The sequence below is a fragment of the Haliotis asinina genome, chromosome 8 (assembly GCF_037392515.1).
Source record: "Haliotis asinina isolate JCU_RB_2024 chromosome 8, JCU_Hal_asi_v2, whole genome shotgun sequence".
Classification (NCBI taxonomy): domain Eukaryota; kingdom Metazoa; phylum Mollusca; class Gastropoda; order Lepetellida; family Haliotidae; genus Haliotis; species Haliotis asinina.
Window position 1 is genome coordinate 40035425 of NC_090287.1, and position 19294 is coordinate 40054718.

The following is a 19294-nucleotide window of genomic DNA, read 5'->3' on the forward strand; positions in this document are numbered from 1 at the left end:
TAAGAAAGCATGGTTATCTTTCTTTGCCTTTAATAACTTTTCAGTAAATAGTCCAATAAACATTAACATCAAATACCATGTTGATGTATTCTTTCATATTTCCATCATCATTGTTATGTCGCAAAAATTGAGGCAAGCGGAAAGTCAGTGGGAACAAGTTACTTTCTTTAAGTCACTTGCCCTGTGGCTCTTAAAAAAACAATTTGAACCCCAGGGAGGGTGGTGGGCATATGCCAGTCCTGAGACACATCCCTTGTAACGGGTAGGGTACGAAATAGCTACTGGCTCACTGGCTAGTGAAAATCCAGTCGGGTCAGTAGTTCTCATCAAGCACTAGCCTCACTGGCTAGTGTATCTTCATGTGGTCGTTTTGTAAATATATCACTCTCCGACTAGTTAAGTTATAATAATGAGAATAACCATAGATTTATACAACGCTTTTACTAGCTGAGCACAACTGCTGAAAAGCGCTGCTGGAGTCTGGCAACATATGGATGTACACATGTTACAACACTTTTAAATCAGGCAAGGTAATGGCCTGATAAAAATGTTCATATTAGCATTTTATGATGAAACCCCTATTTTCATTCAAATTTCTGGCAGGTAATTATTTTGTGGGCTTGTAACTTTCAGGCATAGCTAGCCTGATGGAGACCATTCCACTCTGCAAGCAGGATCATGGGAAACGTCTGACACCACAACCTAGATTTTACTGTTACTATTGACTCTCACGCTCACACACGCACTCTCACATACAACATTAGGTTAGGTATACATACTTTCTTGAAGAAACAACTTTCTCTACAGAAGAAAGAAAACTGCAATCAAAATTCTGTTTAACACAGCACGTCGACCATGTTCTTTGAGGGTAACAGCCACCATTCGGTCTTTTTTCCAACAATGAGCCAACACCACTTATAAATTACTGAAATAGTTATCACATAGCATTATAAGCAAACTCTCACTGCAGCTGGATAAGGGGGGTAACTCTTTCAGTCTTCGTGGCGTCTCATTTTTCAGTTTCCACGTCTTTTTCGGTCTTGGCATGATTCTTGATGTTACTCTTGGAAGCAACGATTGTTAAATTCAAATTATTCCGTGATACATTTCCAACGTTCTCTTTTGGATCACGGCCAGTCTGCTCAAGTGATTTGTAAACAGTTTATGGATGTTATTTAACTGCTCTGTGTTCGTTTTACGGTCAACTTTTGAATGTAGAACAACCGTTTGGTTTTTTTAATGGAACCATATGAAATATATAGTCTTTGTGACACAAGATTGACGTACCTCATTTTTGTTTCATATACCATAACAAACTGACATTTAACGCATATCTTAATTTTCATTTCATGATTCTGTAGCTTATTGAAAACTCAACATTTCCCCCATGTGCTAGACTGCTGATTAAACTACAGTCGAGCCCGCATGAGTACAGATGCGGCGTGCAATCTAACGTGAAGATACATAAGAATTTAAATATCCTAAGTGGGTAGGGGTAGGGAGTGAGTGAATGAGTTTAGTTTAACGCCGCACTCAGCAAGATTCCAGCTATATGGCGCCGGTCTGTAAATAATCGAGTCTCGACCAGGCAATCCAGTGATCAACAACATGAGCATCGATCTGCGCAATTGGGAACCGATGACATGTGTCAACCAAGTCAGCGAGCCTAACCACCCGATCCCGTTAGTCGCCTCTTACGACAAGCTGAATCGCCTTTTATGGCAAACATGGGTTGCTGAAGGCCTATTCTATCCCGGGACGTTCACGTGTCAGATGGGGGTAGGGAGACACAGTTATTGGCATATAGTAAAGGAAGACGAGTGAGGTGTCACCTGGATGACTTTGTGCATAATCGAACTCTCATGATAGTGTTCCCACTATAATCCATTGGTTTACATGACGTGTGCCAGAACCCATACAACAAAGGTTGAGCCGCATGGACGCAACTGCATTCCGTGTTCAGATGCCTGTATCCGAATCGTCGGCGTGAAACTCTGCAAAGAGACAGGGCAAATCCTGTTCTGCTGGAAGCGCTCGTTAAATCTTTAAAGACACCTTGCAGGTCTATATTCCTTCCTCATGCACTCCCAACTTCTGTGGTGTATTTTGATCACAAAACGCGATCTTGGTCCCCGACCTTGGCCCTCATGTCCCCACTACGCCACTGAAGATGTCTTCACGGTAACGCTTCATGGACACTACAATTTTCTTCCTTACTCCTGATTGCAAGAGTTGACTGGATTCAGGGTCGTATATTTCCTAACTACGATCAGTCTGCGTCTCTACAATCGTATCCAGACTGTGTGAATCGATGCATAGTCTTCACTGGTTTTAGGTCCCAGAGTTAATCGTTTACAGACCGGTGTGATGCACCTGCAATATTTCTGACTGCGGCGAAACCAGCATTCACACAGTCAATGTGGGACATCCTAGTGGTTAAAACGTTCGCTCATCACACCGAAGACCCAGGTTCGATTCCTCACATGGGTACAGTGTGTGAAGCCCTTTCTGTTTTCCCGCGCCGTGATATTGCTGGAATATTGCTAAAAGCGGCGTAAAACTAAGCTCGCTCACTTCCGTCCCATACTGGTGTCTATGGAACACGTCAAACACTAACACATCCGAAACGACCGCTCTGCTGTCGGAAGAATATATCTCGTTTGTTTTACAGTCGCCATTCATAATACTCGTGCTGGGGCGACAAGGTAGCCTAATGGTTAAAGCGTTCATTCTCCACGCTGAAGAGCCATGTTCGATTTCCCACATGGGCACAACGTGTGATGCCCGTATCTGGTGTTCCCCGCCGAGATACTGTTGAAATATGTCTAGAAAGGCGTAAAACCGTACTCAGTCACTAAACCTGAATACCCCTGCGATCACTTCACTGAATATCAGGTTTACATTTTCTACAATAACTTCTTCAGTTTTCATCTGAATGACTTCCTCTTTTCACAGTAGGTACTACTGGTGATACCTATTAACTCTGTTTGTCATTCATAGGAAAAATGGAAATATATTTGAAACAAAATCAGTATTTGTCTACTTGAAAAAAATAATCTGCCGATAATCGACGATTGCTTTCTTCATGTTTAACTTGAAACTTTCTATATATCACCATTAGGACCTGTGCATTCGTGAAATGTTAATATTTAAACGATATTGTTCGTGTTTCGCAAATGGTAACTAGATTATCAACACCGATCTAACATCCGCCACCAAAACAAGCACGCGATCACTGCAAATGCAGGCGGGCAGTCACCCCATCACTGCACCTCTGCAGGACAGTGGTTCCAGGGGGTGTGCATGACTGCCGACTACTCTGGGGAGCCAGATCGACAGCTGGAGATCTCTTAAACAATAACAACGTAACGGACCGGTAATGATATACATGTTTAATTAGGAACATACCTAGGCAGGAATCATAATTACAGAGATGGCTGTAGAGGATTACATCTCTTAGTGATACATATCTAGAAGGTAATGATACAGAGAGATAGTTATCGAGATAGGCATTGAATATTGGATGCTGCAAAAGGTTCATGAATGACCTTTGTGTATCGTGTAAATATATTTGCAAACTCGCTAAGGCGTCTTCCCTGTTTTCTTCCTGAGTTATTACACAAAATGGAAATGAAAGTCACTTGGTCCTAAAACCGTACGGCGCCACTCAAATGATCGTGTGTAATGCAATCAGGAACAGACTCAGGAAAGACGCGAGGCTGACAGAAGATGGACGCAGAATTAACGCGTGGTTGGTGCGTGGTGGACACAGATATGGGGAGACACATCTTAACGTTAAGCACTTTGAAAAAAATTAAACACCTACTAGTTATCATTTCAGTACATCTTGGCAATATCGTTCGCACCACCCTGTAATTTTGCTATCTTGTCGATAAGTTTCGATCCAGTATCTATAAGCTTTTGAAATCGAACAAAATGGAAGACAACCACTTTCAGTCTCTACATTCTGTAAGTACATTATTTGAGTATGTACGTTTTTGTGTGTGGGTATTTGAAGAGTATTTCCTTTCTGCAGCACTTTCTACAGCTTGTGGTCTTTATGAACACATGTCCTCGTCTTCCACACGGACAAGTAACTTTAGGGTTTCAGTACTCAAACCCCGTCCCGTGTTATTGCACCAAGTTCTGTATATAAGGCAGAAGTTAAATGGCACGCTTGCATGGACGTATGGCAGCTTCAAGCCTGTGTAATATATACTGAATATATATTAGATCCTTCATTGCACTATCAAATGTCAGCACCATTCGAGTCAACTGTAATCACTAACGAGTCTCGACCTCAAAGTTGAAGTCAACGATATATGCACATCGTCCGAGATGAACACAGTGAAGAAATGAATACACCTGTTTGTGAGAACCGCCAGTGTCTCCAGACACCACTTACCCAGCGGTATAGACTTTCCATATACATCCATTAAAATATCATCACTGTCTCTGCAGGTCTTATGTGTGTTCAGCAAGTGTTTTCCTCAAAACAAAATGGCGACACATTTTTCTACATCACGAAAACATGAGGAAAACATCTCTGATCAGTCAGTCCATTCCACGCTGATCCGTCTTCAAAGTGTGCAGTGCAGAGACCAGGTAAGAAAACGACTGGCTTTCCAGAGAAAATCCATGAGAAATAAAACAATTTCTCTAAGAAGCTAATGGTAACAGGTATTTTCCAATATGAATTTCGGAGGTAAACATGCACGTATGTGTTTCTCCATCAAAGTTCCTTGATGCCTTCTTCTCACAAGTCTGACCGCTCACCCTCGCTCAACCTGAACCGCTGCTATCACTGTAAGTGGGGGGCGTGGTACTGCAGCTGAGCCACAAAATCACGTGCAGTGGTAAGAGACATTTCCGGGTCCAGATAGACATTAACAAACATTTTAGTCCCCCACGGCGGCATCGCTACTCCCATCTTCACCACCCGTCTGTTGAACGTCTTCGTCATGGGCGGAGTGGTTTTCCATGACCGCGAGCAGCGGCCAACCTAAAAAGAGAAGTGAGTTGAGAACCTTGTCGTACACATAGTCGAAAGACATCATCGATATCCATGAGATAGGATGTATAGCTATGGCTTGATCTGATTCAGTCCGTTCAGACCATATACGCGTTAGTATCCCTCGTCAGAACTGGCCGAGGGCACCTCGAATTAGCCATCTTAAATTGCGATCGGGCTGGCAGGCAATGAAACTTATCTGATAGTTTGTCATCGAAGGCTAGACTACCTCATAGTCACTGAGCCATGTTATTTTCCCTTCTGCCTACATTTTACACTAATGTTACAGTCTTTATTGCAAAGAGGCTTCTAACTTCTTTAGGTTCAGATTATGGTTTCATCTTTCTGGTTTCACTTGTTTATAGACAGACCACAGAGATCAACCTCAGTGATATGTAGCTTTCACCATTTTATGATTCCGACTACATCATTAGAATGTGTTTATGGACCACTGTTAAATAGGGCCCATATCAGGTAGCATCTGTCACAAACATACGGACAGGCAAGTCAGTTGTTCACATTTAAGACATCGCTTTTCCGGTACTCAGTTGTATGGATTGACGAGGCTACACTGTCTTCAGTTTCTACGTACCCCAAAGCACGAGCACGCTCCCCAGCAGATGGGGTTGAGGATGCTGATCTTGGACTGCGTTGAAGTACCAACTGAGGCCGACATCTCAGCACTGTGGAAAGTGTTCAGCGGAAGGTTCTGGTAATAGATGTTGTTCGATTTGGTAACTTGCAACTTGTAACCACCCGTCGGCTTGCTGGTGTCACCGAACTCATTTAATGAAGAATCTGGAAATTGGACAAAGAGAATTTCAAAACTTTGATCTGCCTTGCTCACAAGAATCTATGGACGTAATTGACATCATGTGATTATGTGCCTATGCAATGATAACCAGTGTATAACATATGTACATTATATATACACATTAATTCGTTACATTTGTTATTTTAAAACCGTGGGATACTTTAGTCCTAAAACTTCCAAAGTACATTTCACCTTACCAGAAGTTTTCAACATGGAATCTATGTGATGTTAAATTATGGCTTAACTTTCATACAATCACCAGCGACTGAAGGGATGGTGTAAATCCAACTTCGGTCCATGCAGGTAGCAAAGGCACTTGGTCCCTAGTATGGTGATCTACCTTCAGTTGCTGGAGATGTATAACCCGTTTTTATATTGCACTGTCCTTATTTCAAATCCAGTTTTACAGATACTAGTTATATTTTTGGAGTGTCTGTGACATTCTAGATGGTTTTACTGTCCCTCGTTGAGAGGATTTGTGTGATTCACATGTATTTATGCTGAAAATAAACACTTGTTTTAGTCATGCTACAGCTGAAATATTGCCGATGTGGCTTTAAAGTTTAACTCACTCACACAAAAGGGGGATTTTTGCCGTTACAATAACACGACATGGTTCACGTCAGAACGTCCTGATAGTATTCCGCACCTATGGTCAGATTCCTCAATACTTGTATCCATACAAAGTAATCTCTTGGGCACATCACTTTGCCTCATCTTGTTCTGATATATTTAATTTTTTTTATCTCATATCTTTTCACCTCAAACATTATTTGACCCTTTAAAGAAAACATTTTTTCCCTTACTGTCCCATTTTTGCGCCAAATAAATGCAACGCACCCGTGAATATCTCTGCCGACAGTAACAACACCCTTTTATTGGTCAGACATATTCGCCCTCTTCCGATTGGTTCTTTAAGCATCTTGGAGCACTCCATGTCATAGAACTCGACGTTAGTGAAGTAGAGCCAGCATCCTCCCAAAAGCAGCTTCTCCCCCTCCACAAGCATACCTGCCAATGAGAATACAGGTGTTACCGGTGTCTCTCCACAAGCATAAAACAAGCATACCTGCAAATGGAAATCCAGGTGTTATTGGTGTCTCTCTACAAGCATGCCTGCAAATGAGAATCCAGGTGTTACTGGTGTCTCTCCACAAGCATGCCTGCGAATGAGAATCCAGGTGTTACTGGTGTCTCTCCACAAGCATGCCTGCAAATGGGAATACAGGTGTTACTGGTGTCTCTCCACAAGTAAATTCTCCAATGAAAATACTAACTCGGACTACTTCCTTTCATTTTCCGTGTGTCTATATCCATTATTATTGGGTATTACTGAGTAATGTGACCAGCTGTCCTTAAGCCAAGTCTAGATTTCCACAGTTTCAAGTCTCTGATGCTTCTCCATTATATTTTACGATTATTTTTAATGAAGAGTTTTCTTCTCTTAAAATATATATACATTTCAGAGACTAGATGCTATTCTACATGTTCTATTTTTGAGAACATTATTCCTATCAATGTGAGTTTGTTACATGTAAACACGATTAATCTACACCTGATAATGCGTGTTGGTACTGACACTATGTGCCACAGACAGCCGGAAGTCAGGGAATGTCGAACCAGTTATTCCGTACCCCCAGGAATGTCCGCGGCACGTGATTCTTATCGTGGGGGTGAGAAATTTCTTAATACTGATACACACAGAACAAAGACCCCCTGGCCTCTGCCATTTGGGTAATTCAACACACGCCAGCAAGTACAGGATCAAAAGTTCATATTTATTTAACTCGATCATTCCAAATGATAATATCTCTACAAAGGTTTACAGGTGATGGGTACCGGACAGGTGGTGATTTTGTGCATCAGTATTGCCATTATATATATTTCTGAACGTCAGAAGTAGATGACCTTCATAGTTTAAAGAGGGTACGGGATACCCAGTTGTTTAATATACCGCAGATGACTGTGCTGAGTTGCTTCTCTTACTTGTTTCAGGATCTGCATTTCATGATTGCAAACGCAAGGGCACCGGTCCGCTCAGTGATCATTGCGCTGACGTGACCGTAACTCCCACACGTTAGCTTACGATCACGGTCATCGTAACTTTAAGATCACTTTGTACGACTCGGATGAGGACCATTTGTGTTATTGTAATCAAACACAACTGCAGATTTCTACAACCTCTCTCACTGTGGAACCCCGAGACATATACAGAACAGTAAAACAAACGTAACTGTTTTTGATCAAGTATTTAAATAGGAGACTTAAACGTGAATGCTTACTTTTATGAGATTTCATTTTCTCGAAATTTGTGTTTCTTTATGCTTTTCAGAACACTAAGATGACACGTCATGCCGTAACTGACGTACTGTTCCAAACGGCGTTAAACCCCCCTCACTCACTGTAACTTAAGTACAGAGAAGAAAATACCAGTTACTCTTTTGTCTGAGGTCACATTACTCTTAGTTCCTACTGTTTCTCAATATACTCTGTGACTGACGACTTAATATAATTAAAACACCAGCGTGTACATTTTACACATGAGGCAGTGAGCCAGTACCCGTTTACGTGCACACATTTCCAGACAAAAAGCCCTGCATACTGTTCCCTGGAATCCGACCTTGAACAAGACTGTAGCAGCTATCAGCCTGCCATTCTAAGTCTGTCCTACTCGGGGAAGCTTAGGAAACACGTGCACTCAGATAAACCCTCAATGCAAGTCCAAAATCATTCCAATGAAATTCAGCCCCAACAGAAAGGTTAATCTACGTCAGATCGACGGCAATGGTCTTGGTTTCCACGTCTGGCCACTGCCTCTGCAAGTCCCCATTCACAGACAGTGCCGAGCGTACTGCAAATGCTGTTGCAGATGAGTCAGTTTGACCTTCAACCAAATTCTTTCAATGGTATCACCACATGGAAAACGGTTTCATTAAACAGTCTACATAAACACTCCCGCGACAGATGACCTTCCACAAAGCTTGTGAAAGAATCCTCTGAGGTTTATTGTACAGTTGTGATAAAATTCCTCCGTTCCAGAATTCACATTTCCTGCAGTCAACTTATCACACAAGGTGGAACAGTCAGCGTGCTGTAGGCGTGCAGACTCGCCTGCCTCTGCGGGAAGATTGGGATGTCAGATGAGGCGCATAAAACCATACAACCTACATGTCAGAAGACTTGCGTAAGTCTCTTTGGAAATGACTGATAGTTCAATATTTCCTAGATTGTATTATTTCATGATTAGTGTATGATAGAAGACTGGCGTCCAGCAGTACGTTTACCATGACATGCTTTATAAGGATGAAACTAACATATGTTCAGCTTAATATTCAAAGAGGCTCTGAGCAACGCAGACTAACGCTTAGTCGCTGAATATGTATAATTTTGATAGTAGCAAACAATCCAATTTAAGTTGGAAAGGAGCCCCGTGAGATGGGAGATTGGCAGCTTGAGGGAATGTGATGACGAGGCAATAAGGAAAATAATGCGGTTCTGGGACTGTAAGACTGGGATAGAGGCTAACATGTCATCTGCTTGCATCTAAGCTCAAAAACGCTTGGATGAGGTCTCACTACTCTACACACTTCCTGAAATTCGACCATCTGTCTGCTGTCTATCTTTGAATCAGTCTGACTGTATCTTCTTCAGACAGTCCATCAGTCATCACACTATAAATCAACCTGTCACAATGTTTCATATTGTATTAAATTCAGTCCATGGATGCTGTGTACAATCTACTATTTTCTTGAGCAAATCCGAATCCGATAAATATATCACAGAGGTTATGGAACTGTTTTTAATGCGATGATGAAGCATTAACACCTCAAATAACACTAGTGTGCTTGGTGAAAGAGTTCTCGTCGAGAGGTCCGTTGCTGCAGGCGAAGACAGTAGAATAAACACCCCACAATGACGTAAACATACTTTTTCTGCACATACCGTTATTGCAGGTTCACATAAACAGGGTCGGAGTAAATCGGCGTTACTCTCAAAACACCGAGTTCCGTGGATGTGTATGTTATATTTTGAGCTGATCTTATCATCACATATCGTAGTGCGATCATTCGTGTGGTTATGAGCAGCCACGAATAAAGAGAGTTGCCGGGTAGGTACTTACAATGCTCAGGCGTAAAAACAAAATCTACAAGTGTATTTTGAGCGTTTTATGACAAAACGTAATCCCCCAGCTAAATATTATTCCCACGATGTTGCATCTGTTTACTTTAGTCAGGTAATTATAAAGTCATTCGTTGTAACCAGCATTTAAGAATCATCGTAAGCGGTGCATGTTCAGCAGAAAATGCGTACATGGGGTGGGGGGTGGGGGGGGTGGGGGGGGGGGGGAGAGAAGGGGGGTGGGGGAGTAAAATCCTGTGACTATAACCTTCTAGCGCCTAAGTGGGTTATCCGGGGTCATGATAATCAGATTCTGATTACAGCGTCCAGTGAGCAACTAGTCAGATGGATACTAGGCCCTACATAAGTCATTATTATCATTATCATTTATACTACCCATCAAATGTTTGGACTCTAAAACCACTCACTATATGCTATGCATATAAACGTATATGGTTACATCGAAGACTGATTTCACAACAAACTGGCGGAACCAACTACAAACCTTATGCAGATGAATTGCATCAAATTTCTGAAAGGCGTGTGCAAGTATCGTGCATAAAAGCAGCTGCGTTTTGGTGTAAATCTTTGTTAAGAATTCGACAGTTGTCACCGAACATCATTTACTAAACTCATGACAGTGATCTTTTTCAAAGTGAAGAATTTGTTTCACAATACATCAGCTCATGTGTAAACTGTACCTATAGACACTAGTGAGTCAAAACTGTTAATGGGTACTATCAAGATGTTGAATACATAAACTGTACCTATAGACACTAGTGAGTCAAAACTGTTAATGGGTACTATCAAGATGTTGAATACATAAACTGTACCTATAGACACTAGTGAGTCAAAACTGTTAATGGGTACTATCAAGATGTCGAATACATAAACTGTACCTATAGACACTAGTGAGTCAAAACTGTTAATGGGTACTATCAAGATGTCGAATACATAAACTGTACCTATAGACACTAGTGAGTCAAAACTGTTAATGGGTACTATCAAGATGTCGAATACATAAACTGTACCTATAGACACTAGTGAGTCAAAACTGTTAATGGGTACTATCAAGATGTCGAATACATAAACTGTACCTATAGACACTAGTGAGTCAAAACTGTTAATGGGTACTATCAAGATGTCGAATACATAAACTGTACCTATAGACACTAGTGAGTCAAAACTGTTAATGGGTACTATCAAGATGTCGAATACATAAACTGTACCTATAGACACTAGTGAGTCAAAACTGTTAATGGGTACTATCAATATGTCGAATACATAAACTGTACCTATAGACACTAGTGAGTCAAAACTGTTAATGGGTACTATCAAGATGCCGAATACATAAACTGTACCTATAGACACAAGTGAGTCAAAACTGTTAATGAGTGCTATCAATATGTCGAATACATAAACTGTACCTATAGACACTAGTGAGTCAAAACTGTTAATGGGTACTATCAAGATGTCGAATACATAAACTGTACCTATAGACACTAGTGAGTCAAAACTGTTAATGGGTACTATCAAGATGTCGAATACATAAACTGTACCTATAGACACTAGTGAGTCAAAACTGTTAATGGGTACTATCAAGATGCCGAATACATAAACTGTACCTATAGACACAAGTGAGTCAAAACTGTTAATGAGTGCTATCAATATGTCGAATACATAAACTGTACCTATAGACACAAGTGAGTCAAAACTGTTAATGGGTACTATCAAGATGCCGAATACATAAACATGATAACTCCTTTCAGCTCAGGAGCCGGGACTGGCAACATCTCAAAGTGCCACTTTAATGAAAATTACCGAAACTGCTCAAAGTCTTTGATTGAGATTCTGTGAGCTGATATGTACCACCATTGTAGATACCAAATTGTTCACTTACATTCAAGACAAGATTAGGAGTAATCTTTAAAAAATATAAAAGTCGGGACAATTCACTTGTAACACTAGTATTACACGTCCACTAATGAAATAACGAAACCAAAAACATGAAACGCTGTTGTGTCGAAGTTGAATCAATACTTAGAGTTATCCGTTGTTCGACACAACAGGAAACTTATTGAATAAAGACAGGATGCGTTTACTTCGAGACAACAGTAAGTTTGACACAAGGGTGTTCTCGTGAAATTCATCTTACCTTGAATCAGCTGTTCGTAGGACAGTGTTTCCCCAGCCTTCCTATAAAGATCTATCACCTCCTGTTTCAGGTTGCTTCCCTCGTCCAGAATGGTGGTATTGAGTCTATAGAAGTGTTTGTGGTCAGTGTAGGCCTTGTCCAGCACCGTCTGAGATGCTGGGTTGAAGTCGCTTCTTCTAAAGTCTTCATCCTCCTGTTCAGGGGGTTCCGTGTCTTTCTTGGACTTGAGAGGCTGGTTGACCTTCTGGGGCACGTATGTGGTGATGTTGCCGATGGACTGGGGCTGGTTCTGGACGTGGACACTGTGGGACTGACTGCCGGACTGTGTTGTCGAGGACGTGTGTATCTGTGACGCTGGCGGTTTGGATGTCGTGTTGGAGGATGCTACCTGTGGGATCATTATGATGGTATGAGTAGCTGTTTTTCAAAAGAGAAACATTGTAATGTGTAAACGTTGCAGGAAAGCATCTTCACACAGTTTCAACATGGATACCCACTCAGACACAGTGTATTTACTCCGAGGAAACCAGTCGTAGTTTAATTCGGTAAATATCGAGGGATAGGCAGGGCAACAACAAGTACCGTCTCGTAACGTCATTTGGTATTATGCCGTGTGGGATCGAAGCACAGACTCTCCGCTCACCAGTCAAATACTTCCTCTACTTAACCCCGAAGGCGGTCTTATATCATATTCTCCTCACGACTGACTAGATAATGGTCTTGGAGGGGTCATGTAAGATGCTTTTTAACTTTTCAAACACATAAGTTTCTGAAAGATGGAAATACAAGTCCTTTCAAAGCGAAACCCGTGAAGATCCGGGTTAGAACTGGTCCTCAGCAACGCTATGCATGTCGTAAGAGGCGACAAACGGGATCGGGCTGTCAGACTTCCTGACTTGCTGACACGTGTCATTGTATGCGTAGATCGACTCTCATGATGTTGATCACTGGATTGTGTGGTCCAGACTCAGTTATATACAGACTACCGCCATATTGCTGGAATAATGCTGAGTGCGGCGTTAACAAACAAAACGTACATATTTCACTGCATTCAATACATATTGACATACAGACTGATGTATTTGTATTTTTTAAATATCACATTCAGCACTATGAACAACAATAATGGAACAAACAGATCATCCTCAGCATATTTTCAAAATTTGTTTTCATGGCACACCAGCTCAGGTTTAAATACAAGTTCATTTAAACGAATCATGGTCAGAAACACACAAAACAATCATGATCATTCAAGAAATCAATCAATATATTTTAAACAAAAAGCCCAGAATGTGCTTTGAAAGAACAATTACATATAAATGCAATTCCATATAAATTACAGAGGGTGAACGTGTAATTGTTTCGACACGTATCTGAGCACGCCGTGGTGTAGGCAGGTAGCGACGCCCGACGTACAGAATGTTTTTATCAGCGTGTTGAGAGTGAACCCTAGCCCCTGGGTGCAAAGACCTGAGAACATGATGTGCCTCTCTGAAGCTGTCTAAGACACTCAGGGAGAAGGGCACCGAGTGATTTATCCTGCAGCTGTTGGCACAACAGTATAATTCACTTACGGGATTGTTTACAGATTTAAGTGTTAACTTGTTTACGTAATGGGTAACAATTACACCGTATCAATCATGGTGCTGATAACAGAATAACAGAGGTAGCGGTCTTTCAGTTTTCAGGACCAAAACCCTAAAAACTCTTTTACCATTGCGTGAAGTTCTTTTTATTTCAAAAATATGTTATTTGCTACATCTCGTTCATCAACACATGTAATCCCCAAGCAAAATATTGGATAGTCTGGTATAAGATACGATCATTTACATGCCGCCGCCATATAGCTGGAACATTGCTGATTGCGGCGTAAAACACCAACCAGTCAACCATCTGAAACAAGCTATATATTGTAGAACACTCTATACGTACATATCCACGTTTAATCCTAGATATGAATCTAATAATATATATCCTTGAAACAGAAACTATCATTCTTATGGAAGCCAGATTATTATTTTCTCATTTTCCTTTGAGGCTGGGGGAATTGTGGATTTGGTTAGGATATAATTTCAAATTATTTTCTAGGCCCTTCAGACCTACAGTTTACATTTTAAATTCAAAAGTTCAACGACATAAATACCTGCATGGTATCACTAGCAAATCACGTTTGATTACGGGCACTAAACAATGCTTTCAGTAAAGTGATTTTGTTCAATACTCGGCATTTCTGAACTTCATTTGTGATTTACGATTGAAAAAAATGGGAGATATATCAATGCTGGTTCATAATGAATGTTTGAGACGGCATCATCACTTGCACTTCCTTATGGCCATAGTTGTTTGTAAAGTAACAGCTCTTGAAAGATAATTGGTGCATGACGTGGAATTTGCATGTGTACGATTTTCAAACTGAAACAAATACTACTAGTAACAACCATCAATAAATGGAGGAAGCAAGATGACTGTCCAGATCAATGGTCTGCAATAATTTATCTACCTTCTTGAAAGACGCCTAAATCAAGAACGACACCTCCTAAGTGTCTGTCCTTAAAAAGTTTGGTCAAGCTAATACTTCTATTCCAAATTGAAAGTTCAGATTCCCCAACATTTGATAAAGGTCTGGTCCAGACTCTCCTGTGATTGATATCATAAGCACTGATCTATTCATCTGGGGCACGATGACATGCATCGAGCCATGTCAGCGAACCTGACCACCTCATGACGAGCATGGACAGATGGAGACAATCCAACAAAATCCAACAACAGAATTGTGAAACAATGCACCAGTAGTTTGAAGTGTAATAAACAACAACCGAAGCACAGGGTTCGTGTCAGAGAAATCAGCATGGCGTGCGGTAGAGCAAGACGACCATGATATTGGTCTTGAAACCTTAGAAGGTGAAATCAGACTGAGCGAATTCCAGCGAAAGGTTGCTGATAAAAATATCCTGCCTGATGCATGTGTGCACACGTGGTCAAGATGAAAGGGTCGATGTGGAACGCGAGCTGGGCGATAAACACATAAACACCCTTATAAATACGACAGTTGGTATGGCTCGCGTTAACGGTTGTACACTGAACATCAGTGCCTGTTGTATGATGGGTAATTGGCCATGAACCTTCTCCAGACTTATTAGTTTCACATGGCTCTCTCTATATAAGTAATGGCAGGAATCGCGATACCTGTTAGCATTTTACATCTTGATTAGATGTAATGAGTTTTTTAGGGAAAATATGTTTTTCAAATAATGAATTTTCGTTGAATATTAACATATAGGACAGTTTCTGTGTTTATTGTAAATATTATGCTACATTGTGCATGTAATACTATTATTGTTATTTAATGTGTATATGGTTGCTTTTACCAGGCAGTTTCTAAAATGCTTTTGTGATGCACTCTGAATGTAATTGCTACTGTCATAAACTGTGTATATAATGACGCATTTATCGTACTCTGAGTACATAATAATGCTTTTATAGTACACCGAGTATTCAATAATGCTTTCATCGTACAGTGATTATATACATACATATATATATATATATGTAGAACACGTGTATATATATGTGTGTATATATATGTGTGTGTGTATATATGTGTGTGTGTGTGTATATATATATATATATATGTATGTGTGTGTGTGTGTGTGTGTGTGTATATATATATATATATATATATAATGCCTTCATCGTACAATGAGTATATAACAATGCTTTTAACACACCCTGTGTATACAGTCATTTTTTATCATGCATTATGAATGTAATAAAACTTTTATCATGCACTGTGTTTATAATATTGTTTTTATCACACACTGCATATATTAATCCTTTCAGCACACACTGGAGTTATACTAATGCTTTTATCACAGTATGGATGTAACAGTGCTTTTATCATACACTATCTTAAAATGACTTTTTACAATGAATAGAATACTTTTATCATACACTGCGTATGTTATGATGCTTTTTTCACAACCAACCTATGTAATCGCTATCATATTGACAAACGAGCGTTGTCTCCATCTCCCACGCGTGTCATCAATATGCCATCCCAACACACAACAATTAGTAAATCAGCCCCAGATAATGACGACAATATTTTCACTAATTGAGGTCTATTCCCATCAAATGAATACGTGATGATCGACAGGGACTGTGTGTGTGTTAGCTGAACCCGGTAATCGGCTTATGTTCGACCGCTGTAATCCCACAAACACTGAGACCACGAATCACCAATGAGTGATGCTCGTGATAAAGCAACAAGATACACATGCAAAACATGAAAAAAACGTAGCAGCATTATAGAACCCCACGGAAAGTCGTATTATGCATGAAGAACTAGTAGGAGTACAGGAAGATGTTGGAACATGGTGAGTGAGTGAGTTAGTTGTGTTTTAACGCCGTTCTAGCGGTATTTCAGCAATATCAGGGCGGGAGACACCAGAAATGGGCTTCACATATTGTACCCATGTGTGAAATCGAACCCGGGTTTTCGACGTGACGAGAGAACACTTTAATCACTAAGCTACGGTACCGTCTCTGTTGGAACATAGCGTACATGAGGTTTTGAATATCTTATTAATTGTCACCGGTTAATAGTCCCCGATCACGTAATTTTCCGAAGACTGTAAAATCAGGTACATGTATATAGTGTTTTGGCAAGTTTAAACTTCTTCGGTTTGTAGGCCGTTTGGACATTATTCAAATCAAATAATGCTGAAATATTGGTAAAAGCGGCATAAAACTAGACTCACTCACTGATTAAAATGAAAATCAATTCAGAGAATAAATTTTATGATTCAAACAGTGAACCAGATATTAGGACCTTTCTGTGGAACTTTTTCGATTTTGAAAATAGCTTACCCCAATTCCGTCATTCGGTTTAGGAAGTCTGATATGGAATCAGTTTGGCCTTGTTGCAATGTACAACAACTTTACATGATACCTGGGATGGACATTTCAGTTTGTCAGCGGTCACAGCGGCGTCAGTTCAATTTCATCACTGGTTTAGAAAACACCTACATGTGTGTATCCTGGACGAATCTCAAAGCCTGTCCACTAACCCAGGTGAGCATTATTCATGGACTATAACTGAGCTCTAGGTACAGTTCTGGAAGCAATGTTCCAAAGCTCCCTTTGGACTCAATTATATAAGTCCTTATATAACATAACCCGTTCCCCACACTAAATGTAGTTCCAATGGGTCCTGTACTGAAGATCATGTAGGTTTGTGCATACAACAACATGACACATTTGATAATTTATCTGAAAAAGTAGACTGGGTTATTTCAAATTTGGCTCGAAGGTTTGACGTGAGTTATCAAGTATGAAACGATATGCCTTGATAAAACCTGATAATACATCTACACGCCTTCGTGAGTCATCGCCACACGCGCTGGTACGCACATGAGTTCATGTCCCGGAAAAGTTGCATCCCCTTTTACGATTGTTTTGTGAGGACCGGACGCTAGTTATATCAAAACTGTCAACACTGAATGTCAACCTGTTTATCATTAAGAAGGTTGGGATAGCCTTGTGGGTAAAGCGTTCATTCCATATGGGATCAATGTGTGATAACAATGTCTGGTGTCAGAAGCATTAGATGTGTATTTTGGAATGAATAACTCACAGACTGCCCAGATGGGTTACTAGTCAACAGTTGGAGACGTGATGTGGAGATTGCTCTTAAATCATATGATAAAAACGATGTTTAAAATGCCTTACCACCTGTCGAAACGTCAGCTGTGTTTTTAAACAAGTATCATCTCAATTGGATCAGTGCTTCCGTGATGCATGCTTCATCTTCCTCTGGGAAGGGATGTGATGTGATGCTTGTGGTTGGTACTGTGACTTGAGCGATTGATAGCCGATGGCAATGCAGATTCTTTTCATTCACTGGTTAAGGATGTTGGGTTGAGTCGTTAAACCCTTCTCAGGGTTTTCCTATTCCAGGAGGACCCTATATGCATTCTTGTAATGTACAGAGAGTGATGAGCAGTGTACAAAACGGTTTCCAAATTTTGCTAACCAGTCGGGTTAGCTGTGTCTGAAAGTTACTCGTCTACAAAATAAATCACTAGTTCGATATCTGATTAAGCTGCTAATATAATGAACGATTTGATATGGCCGTAATCGTGCATGATTTAAATATGTATAAATATTTATAACTAAACACGCCGGAGAGAGTGATATACATGAACAAAATGTACTTGCAAAATGACCCCATGAAACTTCAGTCGGGCTAGTGACTGTGGAGATTTACTGATCTGATTGGATTTTTACTGGCCACTAGTAGACCGGCTGCCATTTCGCATCCTAAGGATGAGTGCTTCGTAACCATTGGTCACTGTTTGAGATAGGTAGGCTGACCGGGTAACAGAAATTGTTGCACATTGACAATATCAAGGCTGTAGTCATGGGTGGTTCGCTGTTGTTTAATGTCGCACTCAGCAACATTCCAGCTACATGGCGTCAGTCCTTAGATAATCAAGTCTGGACCAGGCAGTTCAGTGATCAACATCATGAGCATCGATCTACGCAAGTGAGATACGACGGCATGTGTCAGCGGGTCTGACCACACGATCCCGTTAGTCGGCTCTTACCACTAGCATGGGTTGCTAGAGACAAATTTTCATCTAAATCTTCACGGGGGTCATTCTTGGAAACCGACTTATAACCGTATACTTGACGTTAATACATGAGTATATTTGGACGAAAGCGGTTCGAAACAAAATTGTCAGCTTATTCAGAAACTCAAGAATATAGCCAATAGCTTGGCACAGTCGACTTTCAGTGAAAACTCATTAAAACGAATAATGAATAAATGTTCCATTTTAAAAACCTTCAGGAACTACATTCCGAACTCATGGCCTTGAAATCGAACAAACCTTAGGATAAGTTCTTTACATCAACATGTATACTTGTATAAAACGTTTTACATTCAACGCCTAACGTCCTGACACATATTACACGGCCAATCCAGGGCTGAAATGTAAGCCAGTCGGTGCCTCAATCATGCTCTTAGCCTAATTACCCCGGGAGATGCAGGAACTAATTTTCCCAGGTGTTAACGTCCGTCTGTTCAGTGTTTCTTCCTCTGATTGGTTTCAGATTATGTTCGTTACCTGACAGGTAACTAAGGGGTGATGGGGGAAGGGGATGGTAATGTATACTCACCATAAGGATTGTG

The 19294-nt window shown here is 40.6% G+C and overlaps 1 protein-coding gene across 2 annotated transcripts in view; it reads right to left on the reverse strand.

Annotated features, from left to right (window-relative positions):
• Positions 1-3377: 3377 nt before the first annotated feature.
• The window catches only part of LOC137293704 (uncharacterized), a 41364-nt gene continuing 25447 nt past the window's right edge, over positions 3378-19294 (reverse strand). For both annotated transcript variants that reach the window (XM_067824410.1, XM_067824409.1), the window contains 4 exons: positions 12100-12487; positions 6666-6836; positions 5604-5809; positions 3378-5002 (listed from right to left, as the gene is read on the reverse strand). In XM_067824410.1, the coding sequence (XP_067680511.1) occupies positions 4802-5002; positions 5604-5809; positions 6666-6836; positions 12100-12487 (966 nt within the window). In that variant the 3' untranslated portion in view covers positions 3378-4801. The remainder of the gene's footprint in view (positions 5003-5603; positions 5810-6665; positions 6837-12099; positions 12488-19294) is intronic.